At 33.3% G+C, this 16,126-nt stretch overlaps 2 protein-coding genes across 2 annotated transcripts; both read right to left on the bottom strand.

The window, feature by feature from the left end:
• Positions 1-2,851: 2,851 nt before the first annotated feature.
• Positions 2,852-10,146, bottom strand: LOC132799120 (cysteine-rich receptor-like protein kinase 34). The gene is made up of 5 exons (XM_048472435.2): positions 9,974-10,146; positions 9,678-9,888; positions 3,626-3,863; positions 3,288-3,429; positions 2,852-3,190 (listed from the first exon to the last, which is right to left on the bottom strand). Exons 1-5 carry the CDS (start codon positions 10,046-10,048, stop codon positions 2,852-2,854), a joined length of 1,005 nt encoding a protein of 334 aa, XP_048328392.2. The 5' UTR covers positions 10,049-10,146.
• LOC107435743 (cysteine-rich repeat secretory protein 38) lies at positions 10,060-11,714 on the bottom strand. Its single transcript, XM_060816804.1, has 4 exons — positions 10,907-11,714; positions 10,381-10,441; positions 10,164-10,239; positions 10,060-10,104 (listed from the first exon to the last, which is right to left on the bottom strand). The coding sequence occupies exons 1-4, from the start codon at positions 11,712-11,714 to the stop codon at positions 10,060-10,062; spliced, it is 990 nt and encodes a 329-aa protein (XP_060672787.1).
• Between the last annotated feature and the right edge of the window lie 4,412 nt (positions 11,715-16,126).

Genomic DNA, 16,126 nt, shown 5'->3' with positions numbered 1-16,126 from the left:
TATAAATATTGTGTGGACTTGGTTGGGAGAGTCCTTAACTATTTAGGAAGCTAAAAGAAGGTTACTATTTGTTCTTTGTTAATTGCATTTGACTTAACCAATTATTCTCTGGTTAAAGCTAATTCGGCTTTCATAGAGGCCATTTGTTCCACCTAGTTGCCATGGACATGGGGAACGTTGTCTTTATCAGTGTGATTAACGTTTCTAGAATGCTATCTTGATTGCACACCCCTATCTGCACCAAACTATTGATGGACAAATATGACCTATAGAACTTAAAGTGAATTAGAGGAACCTTGCTACATGATTGCCCCCAAAAGAGTAAAAAAAAGGTAAAAAAAAAAAAGTCTTGGGATATCAATGTCGTACCGTTTAAAAACACTCTAACTCCCAAGTCAGTGGGGTGTTTAAAAAACACTCTTAACTCCCAAGTCAGTGGGGTGTTTAAAAAATTTGTGGCTGAAGAATGAGCCTTTATAAAGTACGTTTGAACTAAATCTCCTAATCTTAAATTGCTGGACCACAAAAATAATTTTTCATTTTTTAAGGAAAGCATCTTTAATTCAACATCTTCCATTCTATTTTTATTATTCTTCCTTGATTTACGAGATTAGCTATAATAAGGAAAGTTAGTCTTTCTTTAATTTAATTATTTAATATTCAAGGTTTGCATCCTACTAGAATATGGTAATCTTTCCGTATATCACTAGCTTAATGTACAAGGAAGCAATCTATTCAGCCTACTGTATGAAGCATAAAGTTGGAATAGATTCATTATTTAGAATAGGTAGACTGGTGTACTTTATTTAATATGGTTCATTTTATATAAAACCACTAATCCTTCTAGATGTCCTTTCATAGGCCAAATAGAATATAGGTTGGAATAGAATACATGTTAGTATAATATAATGTTGGAATAGGATTAAGGTTGGAAATAGGATAAGGGTGGAATACCCTAATGATTAAACCCAATCTTATAGCATCAACAAGTTCAATGGTTATTCTAATCCAATCGTCATACCTATTAAGGGGCCAACAAACCTACATGGTCGAATATAGGGTAGTCCAAATAAGATTCCTTAACAAATGACAGTACCATTCCTTCTTTCTTTAATGTGCATATTTTATCCAATAAACCCTTTATTATTTTCCTCAATTATTTGAAAATGGGATGTAATGAGTTTGGAATTTTAAGAATTTATGGAATTTTCAAACTCATAGTTTTTAATTGGACAAGTTCTATTATTCAATTATATCCTAGTTTTCCTCAACATGAAACAAAAACATCTAATATAATTAATCAAATGCAATTCAATGTTTAACTTTTTCTTCTTGCGTCTGCATTTTATGTCATACCCTTTTAATTAGAAAGGAAAAATTATTTGTTACATATTGAAGTTTTCTTTTTCCTATTCTTTGTTTGGCAATACACATGTACATTTTCGAAATGTTCACTACAATAGTCATTTATTATGAAAAAAAGATTAAAAGAAAAAAGAACATTTATCAAAACGAATTTCAAGTTATAAACAGTTAAACAAAAAAAAAAACATTTTTAATTTGATGTTTCTGTTAATTTTTTTCTTTAATATTTTATTCAATTTCTTTCATCTGGTTGGAAGATGAGTAACTTTAACTATATTATTTAAAGCTCAAACCAAATTATACACAATTAAAGTCAAAACTTTAAAGAAAAAGTTAGAACCCAAAAAATAAAATCATAAACATTGCTAAACAAACACCTAGGGAACCAACAAAAATTTGATTCTTCTTGATTAAAATCTGACAAAGTGAGTTGATCCAACTCACTAGAGAATCAATAAAGAAGTGGAATGGAGATACATAATACTGAACGTAGTTTTTTTGAATTGAAGATTACAAATCACACCCTCACACTAACATATAATAAGGATGAGATTTAAACTTAACACTTACAATACTTAGATTTTGAAAACATGTAAAGTTACCATTTATCAATAGCTTAGGCAAATAGGTAAATAATAACAATGTATGTCAAGCCAAAAAATCAAGCAATCAACATTCAAAACCGTTAAATCCTTAAATTTTAATTATTCATCTTACTCTTCGTTGCTCAATTCTTGGATGACTCCAAAATATGGCTAGTTTAGAGAAGATTTATTCATCAGCTGGTGGCATTGCTACTAGAAATCAGTTTGATTATCTTGCGAGGATGTGGATTTTGAACAATAAATCTTAGCCTTAGAGGCACTTAGGAGGACATAGAGGAATTGCAAAGTATTGTGGTTTATCAGCTGCAGATTTTTTAATGCACAGTAATCCATTGAAGATGTCTAAGCCATTGATTATCTTTTATTGGAACCAATAGCTCCAAAGTTGTTCCATTTTCCCAGTGTTGCTATGTATGTAGCAAGTGAAGCATCCAAATATTAATCAACAAATCAACCACAGCATACCTCCAAAACAAGATAAATCTAACATTTATATATATGTAGTCAATGTTTAATATCATTTGTACTCATAAGTCACAAGACTGAGGAAGATCTGTTAAATTGCAAAAACTTGAGTTCTCTTAGCCTGTATTAATTCATGACCTAAAATATGAAGGCTATAAACATCTAATTTACTTGAAGATTTCTCTTTAAACATGTCTTATATAATGTTTATTAGAAACATGCATACAAATTCAAAGAAGATATATTCAACTTTGAAGTCATAGTTCTGCTGAAAAAAAAAAAAAAAGATTGGAAATTTTATAAGTCCTTCACATCCATAGCAAGAGCAGGAATTTAAAATCCAATGACAATTGAACAAGACTGACAGAAAAAAAAAAAAAAAAAAAAGGGAAAAAAGGCAAACAAGTTTTAACATTTCAATCTCGAGGATGTAATTCAGTAAGTGTAACCCTATAAATAGATGGATCATGATTTGAAGCTTTTGTGGTAGATCCAGAATTTTCTCTGACTAGTTCTGAGCTATCATTTACAACATCTGAAACAAAAAATGATGGCCGTGAAGGTACTAGAGGGGATACAGAGAAATTAGAAAACATTGTAACTACATCTGACATTTTTGATCTATCAACACTAGCCTCTTGAACGCATAGCAACCCAATGTGGATGCAGCTTAAAGCTTCTTGTCTAGTCCACTGCCCATCCATTGTTGGATCTATAAGCTCTAAAGCTGTTCCATTTGCCCAGTGTTGCCATGCCTGTAACAAAATATTTGAAAGCATTTGATACTTAAATGATTTAAGATACATAAGCATCATACAATAGAAAATATACAACTTTCTTTTTGATACTTGCGTGGCTTTGAAGATTTGCATAATTTCGAGGGCTTGAGATCTTTTGACCGGTAATAATTTCCAAAACTAAAATTCCAAAGCTATAAACATCAGATTTAGTTGAAAACTTCCCATGCTTAACGTATTCTGGCGCCATATATCCACTGCATGCCAATGAAAAAAGTAGTGCATTTAAATTAAAAAGTCATCACACAAAGTTAAAGCACTATTTTGACATTTTATTATTTCAATAAGGTTGAGACTAATGATGTAACTTTATAATCAAGAGTGATCTAGCATTATCTGGCAATACGGAATATTGCAGTTTGTCTGAGCATATAGTAAAGGTTTTTGACATACTAAGTACCACAAATTCGTCTTGTATTGGCTTGAGTTTGGCTTCCACCTAGCATTTTTGCTAAACCAAAGTCTGAAATTTTGGGATTCAAATTTTCATCTAATAAAATATTGCTGGCTTTCAAGTCATGATGAATAACCCTGAGCTTAGAATCTTCATGCAGATATAGTAGCCCTCGGGCAATACCAACAATGATTTTGAATCGTGTTTTCCATTCCAAAGAAGATTGTTTTTGGTCATCTACATCATTTAGATATTCAAACATATAAGTTATTGGTAAACAAGACCATGCAGTATGTAGAGCATAGGGAATATGTGGATTAACATTCATATGCTTTATTAATACAAGAGTTATGCTTTTATACAAGATATAGAACATCTATCAAAGGCGCATATTAATCAAATATATGCATACCTGATAAGTAAAATATAATTACTGATATAATAATATTAATAAGGAATGTTATCAGTGAAGATATGTAGAGGATAGGGAATATGTGGAATAACATTCATATGTTTTATTAATACAACAGTTATGCTTTTATACAAGATATAGATCATCTATCAAAGGCACATATTAATCAAATATATGCATACCTGATAAGTAAAATATAATTACTGATATAATAATATTAATAAGGAATGTTATCAGTGAAGATATGATCTCCAATATAACCCCTTAAAATGGTGGACCAAGAGAGACACTAATCATGGATTGAAGCATGTGAAATTTATTGCATGATAGTTGCTTGGTTAAGGCTTCTATGAGTCGATTATGAGAAGAAACATGAGCAACATGAATATCACCATCTTGAACTTTATCACTAATGGAATGAAAATCAATGGCAATGAACTTCATTTTGGAATATAAACAGGATTTGCAGAAAGATATGTAACACCCACGTTTTCATAATGTATGACAGGGGAAGGACGAAGATGGAGATGAAATTCATGCAAGAGAGATTGAACCCCAAATTTTTTTGCGGCGATAGATATGACTGACCTATACTCAACTTCAATAGAAGAGCAAACAAAAGATCTTTGTTTCTTGGAACTCCAAGATATATGATTATGACCAAGAAATAAAACATAGGCTGCAGTAGAAGTGCGATCGTCGATATTACCCGCCCAAAGCAACATTCGGCCTTATAAAGGATAAGATTTGTAGGTCACACAATTTTCTTGTATTCTGTGGCATCGGATAAATTGGATCCATCAGTAATAGATGTAGTAGAGCCTATGGATAGAGGAGAGTATGTACTTATTTAGAGCCCAACATTTTTGTGCAATTAAGTATTTCAATAATATATGTCATAGAAAGATACTATATGCCGTGCGATGAACCTCCACTCCTAAAAAATAGCTTAATTGACCAAGGTCTTTCAAGGAAAACAGATTGCTAAGTATGGCCATAAATACATCAATTAAAAAGGAGGAATTGCTCGTGATGATGATATCAATAACATAAACCAGCATCAGAAGAATAAAGGACCTATTAGAATACATAAGCAATGAACTATCAAAGTAAGAATTAGTGAATCGAAAAGAGAGAAGATATGATTTTGTTTATTGATGCTAGGACCGGGGAGCTTGTTTAAATCCATAAATAGCTTTATTCAATTTGCAAACTTAAAAGGGATTCTATTCATCTATGAAGCCGGGTGGTTGAGTCATAAGAATGGCTTCATGGAGATAACCTTGAAGAAATGTATATATTTACATCTAATTGACATAAGGACAAGCCAAAGTGAACAGCAGGAGTTAAAATTATGCATATCATTAGAATGAATGTAACATGATAATCGAAACTAGGATGTTGATGGATACTAGGATGTTGATGGATACCTTTTGCCATAAGGCAAGCCTTATAACAGTCTGTTGTACCATCAGGTTTTTGTTTAATGTGAAAAGTCCACTTGTAGCCAACTAAATTTTGAGATGCAGAAAGAAGAACCAGCTGCCATTTTCCATTTTGAATAAGAGCATTATGCTCGTCACTCATAGCTGCTAGCCAGGAATGATTTTTCGGAGATTGGTTCATAGAAGTGGGCACATATGAATTTGTAACATCAGTTTTGGCTACATAGAAAAGTTTAGGTTTTGGTTTCAATAAGTTATGTTTAGACTGAGTAATGATGCTGGAGGATGGCAAACAGGAAAGAACAAATGGACCAGGTGCGGTTTCAGGTAATGATGGCTGTAAGGACAGCATTGGAGGCGAGGGACCAATGGAATGCATAGGAGATGATGATGTATGTGTATTATTAGTCAACGTATGCAATTGTTGAAAATCAATGTCAGACGACTTAGATGATTAGGACTCAGAAAATCAATGTGATATTAGGGACTCATTAGACACAAATGGTGACAACATTGACAATGGAATGGACGGATATGAGGTGGAGGTAGACAGAGATGCATCAGATTGCATAGATGTTGGACATGGCAGAGACAAAGGAATAAGAAGGGAAAAATGTGAAGAAAAAATAGGTTCGGTTATGTTACATTTATCTAGAAGAAGTGGTGAGAATGGCTAGAGTGAAGAGTAGGTAAAGGGAAGTTAGACTTATAGAACTTGATATGTTGAGATATATACAATTTGTTCATGGGAGGATGAAAGCAATGGAATGCACTGTAGAGATTGAACAACCTAAGAAAATACAGGGCATAGACCTGGGTTTTAATTTATTAGAAGTATATGGCTTAAGGATAACCTAGACACCCAAAGACTTTGAGTTTACTATAATTTAGGACAAAGCTAAATAAGCAATGGAATGAGAAATCCATGTGAAGAAGTGAAGTTGGAAGCCTATTTATTAGATACATTGCAGCGGCAAAGGCGTAAAACCAAAATTGGAATGGTAATGAGGCTCGATTAACTAAAGTAAGGCTAGCTTAAACAATTTGGCGATGCCTGCGTTCAGAGACACCATTATATTGAGATGTGTGAGGTGGATTACAATAGTGAGAAATCCCATGATAAGAGAAAAAATATTTTAATTTTAGAAACTCCCCACCGTTCTTTGCGTAAAAGGGAATAATAAATTTTTCAAAAAATTTCTCAACAAGGGCCATAAATTTGGGAAATATTGTAGCAAATGCAGATATTTGTTTTAGAGTGTAAAACCTAATATATTTGGTAAAGTGATCAATAAAAATACCATAATATTTGAATCCATCAATGAAGTAATTGAGTTAGGACCCCATACATCAGAGTAGATTAATCCTAAAGGAAAATTGCTTGTAAGGGAGGATAATGAAAAAGGCAATTCATGCATTTTATCAAACTAACATGAGTTACATGGCATAACATTAGAAGAAGACATATGGAAATTAAAATGACAAACAATATAGTTTAAGATTTTTAATGATCGATGACATAGACGAATGTGCCATTCCTGACACGGGGACTTTGACACTGAAAAAACCAACGGGAGAAGACTAGGATGGTGGTACATAAATTTTGTGGGGGGTGGGGGGGCACTCATATATGCCATTTTTATTCCTGCCTTCCACTAGAAGTTTCCCTATCTGAAGATCCTTCATAACAAAAGAAAATGGATAAAATTTGAGGGAGATATCATTAGAAGAACATAGTTGAGAAACAGAAAGTATGTTCTTTTTTATTTGTGGAACATAAAGTCAATTAGATAAAGTAGAAATATGGGTAGGAGAGGAAAGAGAAGAAGTGCTAGTTTTAGATATATGGAGATTTTTATCATCACCAATCATTATTTCATTCGGACCATTATAGTTAGAGTGAAGGGACAGATTTCTAAGGTCAATCGTAACATGATTGGAAGCACCGGAGTCAACTAACCAATTAGAAAGGGGAGTAGCAGTTTGAGTAGCGAAATTGTCCTTTGGATAGGTATATGTGCGAACTTGGTATATGTGCCATGTGGAGGAGGACCCAAAAGTGATGAAGAAGGTGACAATGATGCTGAAGCTTTCCAATTGAATTGATAGGTAGGTTAGAGCCATGGTACAGTGGCCAATAGTTTCCTACAAGTACGAGCATTGTGAACTGGATTATCACAGAATTAACATATAAGGTGTTGATCAGATCTGATAAGTCCCTTGTTTGGCGGTTCTGAGCTAGGGAAATAATCCTTTAAGTTGTTCTGATTGGAGGTTTTAGTAGAAGAGGAGGAATTGCCACCATGAGAGTCTAAATGGAAGTTTGAGTAGAAAAGGAGGAATTGCCACCATGAGAGAGATAGTTAGTCGTGACTGGTATGGGTGTATGAGATTGAGATTTTCCACATTTTAAGGCCTCATATTCCACCAACTTATCATGGAGTTCAGCAAATGAAATGGGGACATAAATAGTTGCTGATATTTCCTTGTCTTAGAACTCAAGCCATTCAAAATATGGAGTTCAGCAAATGAAATGGGGACAGCAATACTTGAACTAATTGCATACAGTCAGAGATGTAGTGAAAGCCTTTGGTGAGTTTGCTTAAGGTCTCACGAAGACCCATGATACAATCATGAGAAGGTTTTACATACGTAGTTGCAAGTTTTGTCCATGTATCACGAGATGAATCTATGGAAGGAACAAAGTTGATAAGAGAAGGAGAAAGAAAGGCAATAAGGGAACGAGGAAGGAGATGGTTTTGACGAATTCGAAAGGTGCAGGAGGGCTTAGCGGATGGACAAATATTTTCTCCATTAATATCCCATAAGAGATCATATCCAATAAGCAAGGGATACCATTGTGACACCAGGTTACATAATTGTCAAGAATAAGCTTGATAGGGGCCTGAGTAGAGACACTAATGTCAACATGGTTACCGGAAGACATGGGGATGGTTTTGGTGATGTCGGATGGTGTTTAGGTGCCGTAAAAGTTACCAGGATGAGAACCAGAAGACTAATTAGATGTGGTGGAGAAGAAGAAAGAATGAGCAAAGAGTTAAAAAAAAAAAAAAAAAAAAAGGGTATAGACCAGTTAGAGCAAGAACAGCTCTGACAGCATATAGAAGAAAGGGAATATGTGGAATAATATCTGTATGTTTTATTAATACAAGAGCTGTGCTTTTATACAAGATACAGAACCTTTAGAAGGTGACATACGTCTATCTAAGATGCCTATTAATAAAATATATACATACTTAATAAGTAAAATACAATTACATATAGAATAATATTAATACAGAATGATATCAATAAAGATATGATAATTACAGACACTATAATATTAATAAGGAATGATATCAATGAAGATATGATCTCCAATACAGTAAATCAATGCTTCCTTTTATTTATTTATTTATTTTTTTTTATGATCATTTTTAATCCTTATGAATTTTCAATGGGTAAACAAGGCGGAAAGGCAAAATGCAATTAGTACTACTAAACCAACATGTCAAAAAGGAAACAGCAGAGAAAAAGATAAAAACAAACAAAACATAAAAACATTAGTACATAGAAAATATAACAAGCTTTTGACAAATTACCATTCTGGAGCTATAACTACAATGTAAATCGAAGCTAATTAAAGGAGGGTCTAACTATTATTGTTTGTTAGCCAACACAACTAATTAGCAATCGGACTAGTACATGGCTTGTCTTTCAAAAAAGAATGCAACATGGCTAGCTTCCTTCAACATAAACATATAAAGGATTCAGCAGAAAAGAAGAAAGAGAAAGTGGAAAATAAGAAGCAGAAAGAATGTGGATAGCAAAGGGGGAATGAAGAATGAAAAGAACAAGGGTGGAAAAGATAATAGTTTTAGTAAGGGACAGAGGAAACCTTGTGAAAGAAGTTAAACAAAGATAAAACCACACTACAGGGTAAATCAGTAAAAAATGGATTTGGATTTTCATTGCAGATTCAACAGGAATTGTTGGGAGCAGGGCATGGGACCTAAATGAAGCATCATATATTATATTGGACTGGAAATTAAATGATGTTAGGACCCAAGTATAATTTACAATTTTCACAGAATATATGGCAGGAATTTAATGAGTATAACCTCAAAAATACCAGGATCCTAAAAGAAATTAAAAGACAAACAATTTGAGAAGAAACTAGATTATAATCCTTACCAAACAAAATTTTGTCCAAACTCCCATTAGGCAGATATTCATAGACCAGTAGCTTCTCCTCATTTTCTAAGCAATAGCCCAACAGCTTTACCAGATTTCGGTGCAGCAATTTAGCAACCAGCATTACTTCTGTTTTTAATTCATCGAGACCTTGACCTGAGTGACTTGATAGTCTCTTGACTGCTATTTCTTGTCCATCACCCAATATACCCTTATATATTTATAGTGTCGTTAATTTAAGTACAAGTACAGAAAGTCATATTGCGCATTGAATAATTGAAAGCAGTTCGCTATACCTTGTAAACTGGACCAAAACCACCTTCTCCAAGTTTGTATGCGTTGGAGAAATTTTCTGTTGCAACTTTAATCATTCTTAGTCCAATCACAAGTACCTCCAAGCTACCGTTTCCATCTCCATGAATATTATCTATGTCACATTTAGCAAAATCATCAGTTTACACATACTTGGAAAGTGCATTCTCATACTTGAATGCAATTTGTATCTGGGAAATGGACACAGCAGCCAACTATCGGTATTATTTTGTTGTTGCTGATGAAGAACCTGAGCGAAATTTAAATCTTACAGCTAAGACCATAATTCAATGCATGATTGGAAATGTAAACTAATGTAAACTAATTACCAACTCCCTTTCTCTTGGTGTTTCTTTGTATACAGCAAGCACAGATTATGGATATCACTAACAGGCTGACAACTACAAGGATTGCTGCAATAATAATGACTGCTTTTTTAGTAATCTTGTTACCTGCATAAAATCAAATTAGCATAATATCATGAGTTTGCATGGTTGGCATAATATTCTGTCACACAAGAGCATATCCATTTCTCCCAATTTTCTTCTATGATAGCAATACCACTACTTTGTGGCTCATGCTTAATGGAGATTGTTTAGTATTATTACGTCTGAAAAGACATGATATATACAGGTTTTCAAGGTAGCAAATATTAACTACCAAGAGAAATAAGTAGGAGTGCCTCGTTTTCACGCAGGCTAGATTGCATAGTACCAGCAGTCAGATTAATGCAATGGTACACAAATAACTGCTATGGTACACATTTAACTGACTGGACATAAAGCTAGACAGATTAATGCAATGTGGTGACGGCCATATTATTTATATCCCACACAAATATCCTGAAAATGAGAAGAACTAACGCCTATAATTAACAGAAATTAATTACCAGAACGAACTGCTAGTGTTAGAAGTACCTCTGGTAATGGCAGAGTTTGAGACAAGGAATGGAGGAGGAGAAGGTCCTAATTCAGGTGATGGGGCTGACAGAAAGAAGGAATACGATTGATAACGAAACAAACAACTCTCAGAATACATCCGACACCCTGTGATCCCATCACAGTACTGAGTTATGTAACCGATGACATCTTCAAGGCAAGTTAAGCAGCCCTTTTCTGTCAAGTCCCTGGTACACTGTACCATAGCATATATCTTGTCTGAATCTTTGTAAGTGGCAGTCCCACGAGCAAATATTGCAGGAGCAGTGGCAGCATCTGATGAAAGATTCTTCAGCAAGTTTGCCAATTGACGATTCCAAATAATCGGATCAGTCACGGTGTTTTGATTAGCTTCTGAATATCTGCGACCGCTATTGAAAGTTGAGAAGAAACGCTTATTGGAGTAGTGTATCAAACAGTTTCCATTGCCTATGGAGGCCTCCTTCTTGTTGGAACAGAGTCCCCTGATTTTTCTAGCAGCTCTGTCTACAAAATTTTGACAATCGTTGACAGAGATATAGGCTGTGCATTGTTCAAGGCCATAAACAGTATCAAGGTTCTGTCCCACAGTAATGTTGTAAAATCCGCCATTTAGAGAAGCATTGCCGGCAAGCCATGTAACGGTAAGATTTAAGTTGTGCCCATACACGCTTCCAGAAGGGAAAAGAGCAGAATTACAGTTGATATAGAGAGCATCTACATCTAGTTGAGCTTTAGTAAGATGGTAAAGTTGTTGAATACACAAAAACAAAATCAAAATGAGAGCATATAGTGAATAAGATTGCATTGTACAAGCTGTCAAATGGCTGCAAGCATAATTGGCATAATATTAGTACATGCCAATAATTGGACATGAATAAACTGAACCTTCCCTGCGACTTCTAAAATAGAGAAACCCAGCTGACTTTTTTTTTTTTTTTTCCTTTTATTATATATGTTGGTGTTAAAATAAAGTTAATGCAGTTAGGTAAGCAATTGAAGTAGAATTGCAACAAAGAAAGACAGCCAAATATAAGATTTTGAATATCTATATCTTGAAATGGCAAAGTTAAAAATGAAAAAAATAAAAAAAGTAGGGGATATATAATTTTATTATTCCTAACGTTATATATAATAGATTTTCCAGCTCTTTGAAGATCCAACCACAAAATTTTAATTTTTTAGACCGTTACAAAGTCAAATATAAAAAAGCAACCATTTTTGAATAACCCAGATGCTTCGAACAAAACATTTTGTTTGTCATTAAAATAGTGGTCGGGTTGGTTTGTTAGACCAGCATAAAAATATACTGGAGAAAAATCTCAACCCTAATATAAAAGCAAAATTATGAAATTTGCCCAAATGAACAAATGCTATGAAGGTGTAGTCTAAGATACCTTAAATCGTATATAACCCAAATCTCCAGAAATATCTAATTCTGATTTACCGTATCAGTTACACGATGAAGCTGTGTTCTTTCAGTATGAATTTTTAAAATAGAATGTTTATCTTATTTTCAAAAGAATAGGTTGAGCACCCAATCTAAAGTTAATTTTTCTTTTTTATTTTCAACTATTTATGGTTTTGCTTAAATTCATAAACCCAGAAAGATTGAGTAAGAGATATGACTCCACACCAGGGTGCTGAGTAACTAGCTACATCATATAATTTTGTGCCATTGGGCATATTTTCCATATGACCGAACAGACAAACAACTCTCTTTCTCTCCTCTGAACCAAAAGACCAAAAACTTGCTTCTCTTCCTCTTCTTACCCAAAATCTTTAAATAATTAGATTCTTTTGTGATAGCAACATTATAATTTTAGTTTTTTATTAAAAAAAAAAAAACCGATTATTTTTCCTTTTCTTTAGGAGATCCTGGATTCCTTGCAAGATCATAGGTTCATACCAGTGGAGGATACCGGGGTGGATTTAGCATATCCAGGGTGGATCATAGGTTCAAATCAGCTAGCTGTAGCTAGGCTGCTGTCCCCACTCTAAAATCTGGAATTCCATTAGCAGTGTATAAGCATGATATGATTGGATTATTATGTTTTTGAACTATATATAAAATGGAATATGATGCAAAAAGAAAATAATTGATCACACAACTATCTTTTAACTAGTTTATTTTAATTTTACATATTTCTACCATTTTTGATAAAATAGTGCGTAAGATACATTAATATCTTTTTGGTATTATGTCAAGAGAAAATTACTAGATCCTTAAAATAAAAATGCTTTAAAAAACTGAAAATAAAAGTTATTTATAATATAAAAAAATATTGATAGGAATGCATCCTAAACTATATCTATATAGATAGTTGGACTTTACATCCTGAACTATTTTTTCTGACATTTTACACCATAAATTATATAAAAACTTACATTATTAGTCATTTTTGCATTTTCTATTAAAATAGTTAACAAAACAATCACGTGCAGTGAACAACGTGAGAGGGCAATTTTCTCACATTTATTTTTAAATGATACAAGTCATCCTATGAGTGGGAGACATACCACAACATACAGCTCATACAATTGGTCACAACCAAGTTTTTCTCATCAAATGGGGTGTTTCGTTTTACTCTATGCATTGCCCAAAAGGAATATTTTATTTACACTTTCTAAGATTTTGAAATAAATAAAAAAGGAATATTTTATTTACACTTCCTAAGATTTGAAATAAATACAAAAATATCCTTCAAGTTTTTTATAACATCATCCACACCCTTTAAAGGAATTTAACTTACTTTTATATCCTTAAATTAAATTACTTTCAAAATTCCTTTTATTTGTTTATTTTTTTGCAATAATTAATTTGAAAACTTCAAAGTTTCTTTTATATTTTTAATTAATTTTTATTTAAATTATGTGAGAATCTTCCTTTTATATATATACATGTATAACTATATGATAATTTTGATTATATAAACTTTTAAAAGTAATTTTATATGTGATAAAATTATTTAGATAAATATATTGAAAAATTATAATATATTTAGTTGAATATATTTGACAAACTATAACACATTTTAATATATTTATTAAAATATATTTGACAAATTATCACTTTGTTAAAAACACTTTTCTTATTAAAATCATCACATAGTTTTTTCTTTTTTCAAACTAAAAACTTATCACTTATAGTTTAAATAAAATTAATTAAAAAATAGATGAACAAAACTTTGGAGTTTTCAAATTAATTATTACAAAAAATAAAAAATAGAAAAATAATAGTAATTTTGAAAGTAATTTAAGTAAAATAAGAGCATAAAGGTAATTTGGATTCTTTAAAGGTATGGATAACATTATTTGAAACTCCAAAGATATTTTATATTTATTTCAAACTCTAAAGAGAGTAAATGAAATATTCCCTCCTTGAAAATTTTGAAGAAACAAAGTGGAAGTGCGCTTATGATTGTTGGAGCCCTCCAACCTTAGCATCTGTGTATGCTCCTATGCATGAGAGTAGAGTCCAATCGTAAGTGCACATGGAGTTGCAAATATGCCATGTGGAATTCACCAACTAAATGTATAAGAAAAGCTATTTGTCATCTATGGTGTTTGTCATTGTTAAGATCCATGATGGTATGATAGATAATTAAGTTTTATTTAAATATTTTTTTAATTATTTGTTTGCTAAAAACAAACTAAACCTTTGATGGTAACCTACTATTTGCTGGGCAAGTGCGAGCCTCTAGCAAGCTATATAATATCTAATCCTGCATTATTCAGCTGTAAATTAGGAAATGATTCAAATATAATAATAGTTACTCTTATAATGTCGAAGCTTTTTCAGAGCAATTGGCTTCAGAATTTAAAAAAACTCTAAAATTAAGCGTGCTAAAGCAAAGTAGTTTTAAAATGGGTGACCTGTCGAGAAATTCTGAATAAAAAAATCATATACTGAGTGCAATGGTTAAATTATGGATAATATTGACAGAGACAACAAGTACGCCAGTGGATGTGGAGTGTTATAAATGGTATCAGAGCGTGTATCCATTTGGAAGTGTGCCAGCAAAGACCATATCAAGAGTGTGGTGGCTAAATTAGGGATAAAATCAGCAGAGATGACAGGGTCTGTTAGTACAAATGGTATCACAGACTGTATCCTTCTAGAGTGTGCCAGCAAGGATATTGGACTCGAAGAAGGTGGATTGTGACGATGGGGTGGATTATGATGATCAGTGTGGAGGGCTATGGGATATTGATAGGTTACCTGATGTCCAATCCTATATCGTTCATATGTAAATCAAGGGATGATTTAAATATAATAATAGTTACTCACATAACGCCAAGGCCTTTTCATACCAATTGGCTTTACGATTTGAAAGAACTTCAAAGTTAAGCATACTCAGGCGAGAGTAGTCTAAGAATAGGTGGAATGTCATAAATGGTATTAGAGCCTGTATCCATTTGGACGTGTGCCAGCAAGGACCACATAAAGAGTGCAGTGGTTAAATTGAGGATAGTATCGGCAGAGATGACAGGGTCTATTAGTATAGACGTAGTGTTACAAATGGTATCAGAGACTGTATCCTTCCAAAAGTGTGCCAGGAAGGATATTGGACCCCAAGAGGGTGGATTGTGATGACGGGTGGATTATGATGACCAGTGTGGATAGGTTTGGGGTATAAATAGGTTACATGATGTCCAATCTCACATCGTTCAGGTGTAGATCAAGGGATGGTTCAAATATAATAATAGTCACTCTCATAACATCGAAGCCTTTTTAGACCAATTGGCTTTACGGGTTGAAAGAACTTCGAAGTAGGGGAGAGTAATCTAAGGATAGGTGGAGTGTTATAAATGGTATCAGAGCCTGTTCCCACTTGGAAGTGTGCCAGCAAGGACCACATAAAGAGTACGGTGCCTAAATTGGGAACAATATCGGCAGAGATGACAGGGTCTACTACTACAAATGGAGTATTACAAATGGTATCAGAGACTGTATTCTTCCATAAGTATGCTAGCAAGGATATTGGATCCCAAAAGGGTGGATTGTGATAATCAGTGTGGACGGGTGCAGGGTATTGATAGGTTATCTGATGTCCAATCCCACATTGGTCAGGTGTAGATTAAGGGATGGTTCAAATATAATAACAGTCACTCTCATAACGCTGAAGCCTTTTCAGACAAGTTGACTTTACTGTTTGAAAAAAACTTTGAAGTTAAGCATACTCAGGCGAGAGTAGTTTAAGGATGACAAGTTCGCCA

Source organism: Ziziphus jujuba, chromosome 4 (assembly GCF_031755915.1).
Source record: "Ziziphus jujuba cultivar Dongzao chromosome 4, ASM3175591v1".
NCBI lineage: Eukaryota > Viridiplantae > Streptophyta > Magnoliopsida > Rosales > Rhamnaceae > Ziziphus > Ziziphus jujuba.
This window is presented reverse-complemented; position numbering and strand designations above follow the sequence as displayed.

Bases quoted from the DNA above. Each gene is read 5' to 3' on its own strand.
- LOC107435743 (XM_060816804.1), bottom strand. From the start codon at position 11,714: ATGCAATCTTATTCACTATATGCTCTCATTTTGATTTTGTTTTTGTGT. The intron at 10,442-10,906 runs GTACTTCTAACA...GATTTTATGCAG, and splicing joins AAACTCTGCCATTACCAGAG to GTAACAAGATTACTAAAAAA. The intron at 10,105-10,163 runs GTATGAGAATGC...AATGTGACATAG, and splicing joins CAGATACAAATTGCATTCAA to ATAATATTCATGGAGATGGA.
- LOC132799120 (XM_048472435.2), bottom strand. From the start codon at position 10,048: ATGATTAAAGTTGCAACAGAAAATTTCTCCAACGCATACAAACTTGGA. The intron at 3,864-9,677 runs GTAAGGATTATA...TAAATGATGTAG, and splicing joins TTTGGACAAAATTTTGTTTG to ATGACCAAAAACAATCTTCT. The intron at 3,191-3,287 runs GCAAGTATCAAA...ATTTTGTTACAG, and splicing joins ATGCAAATCTTCAAAGCCAC to GCATGGCAACACTGGGCAAA.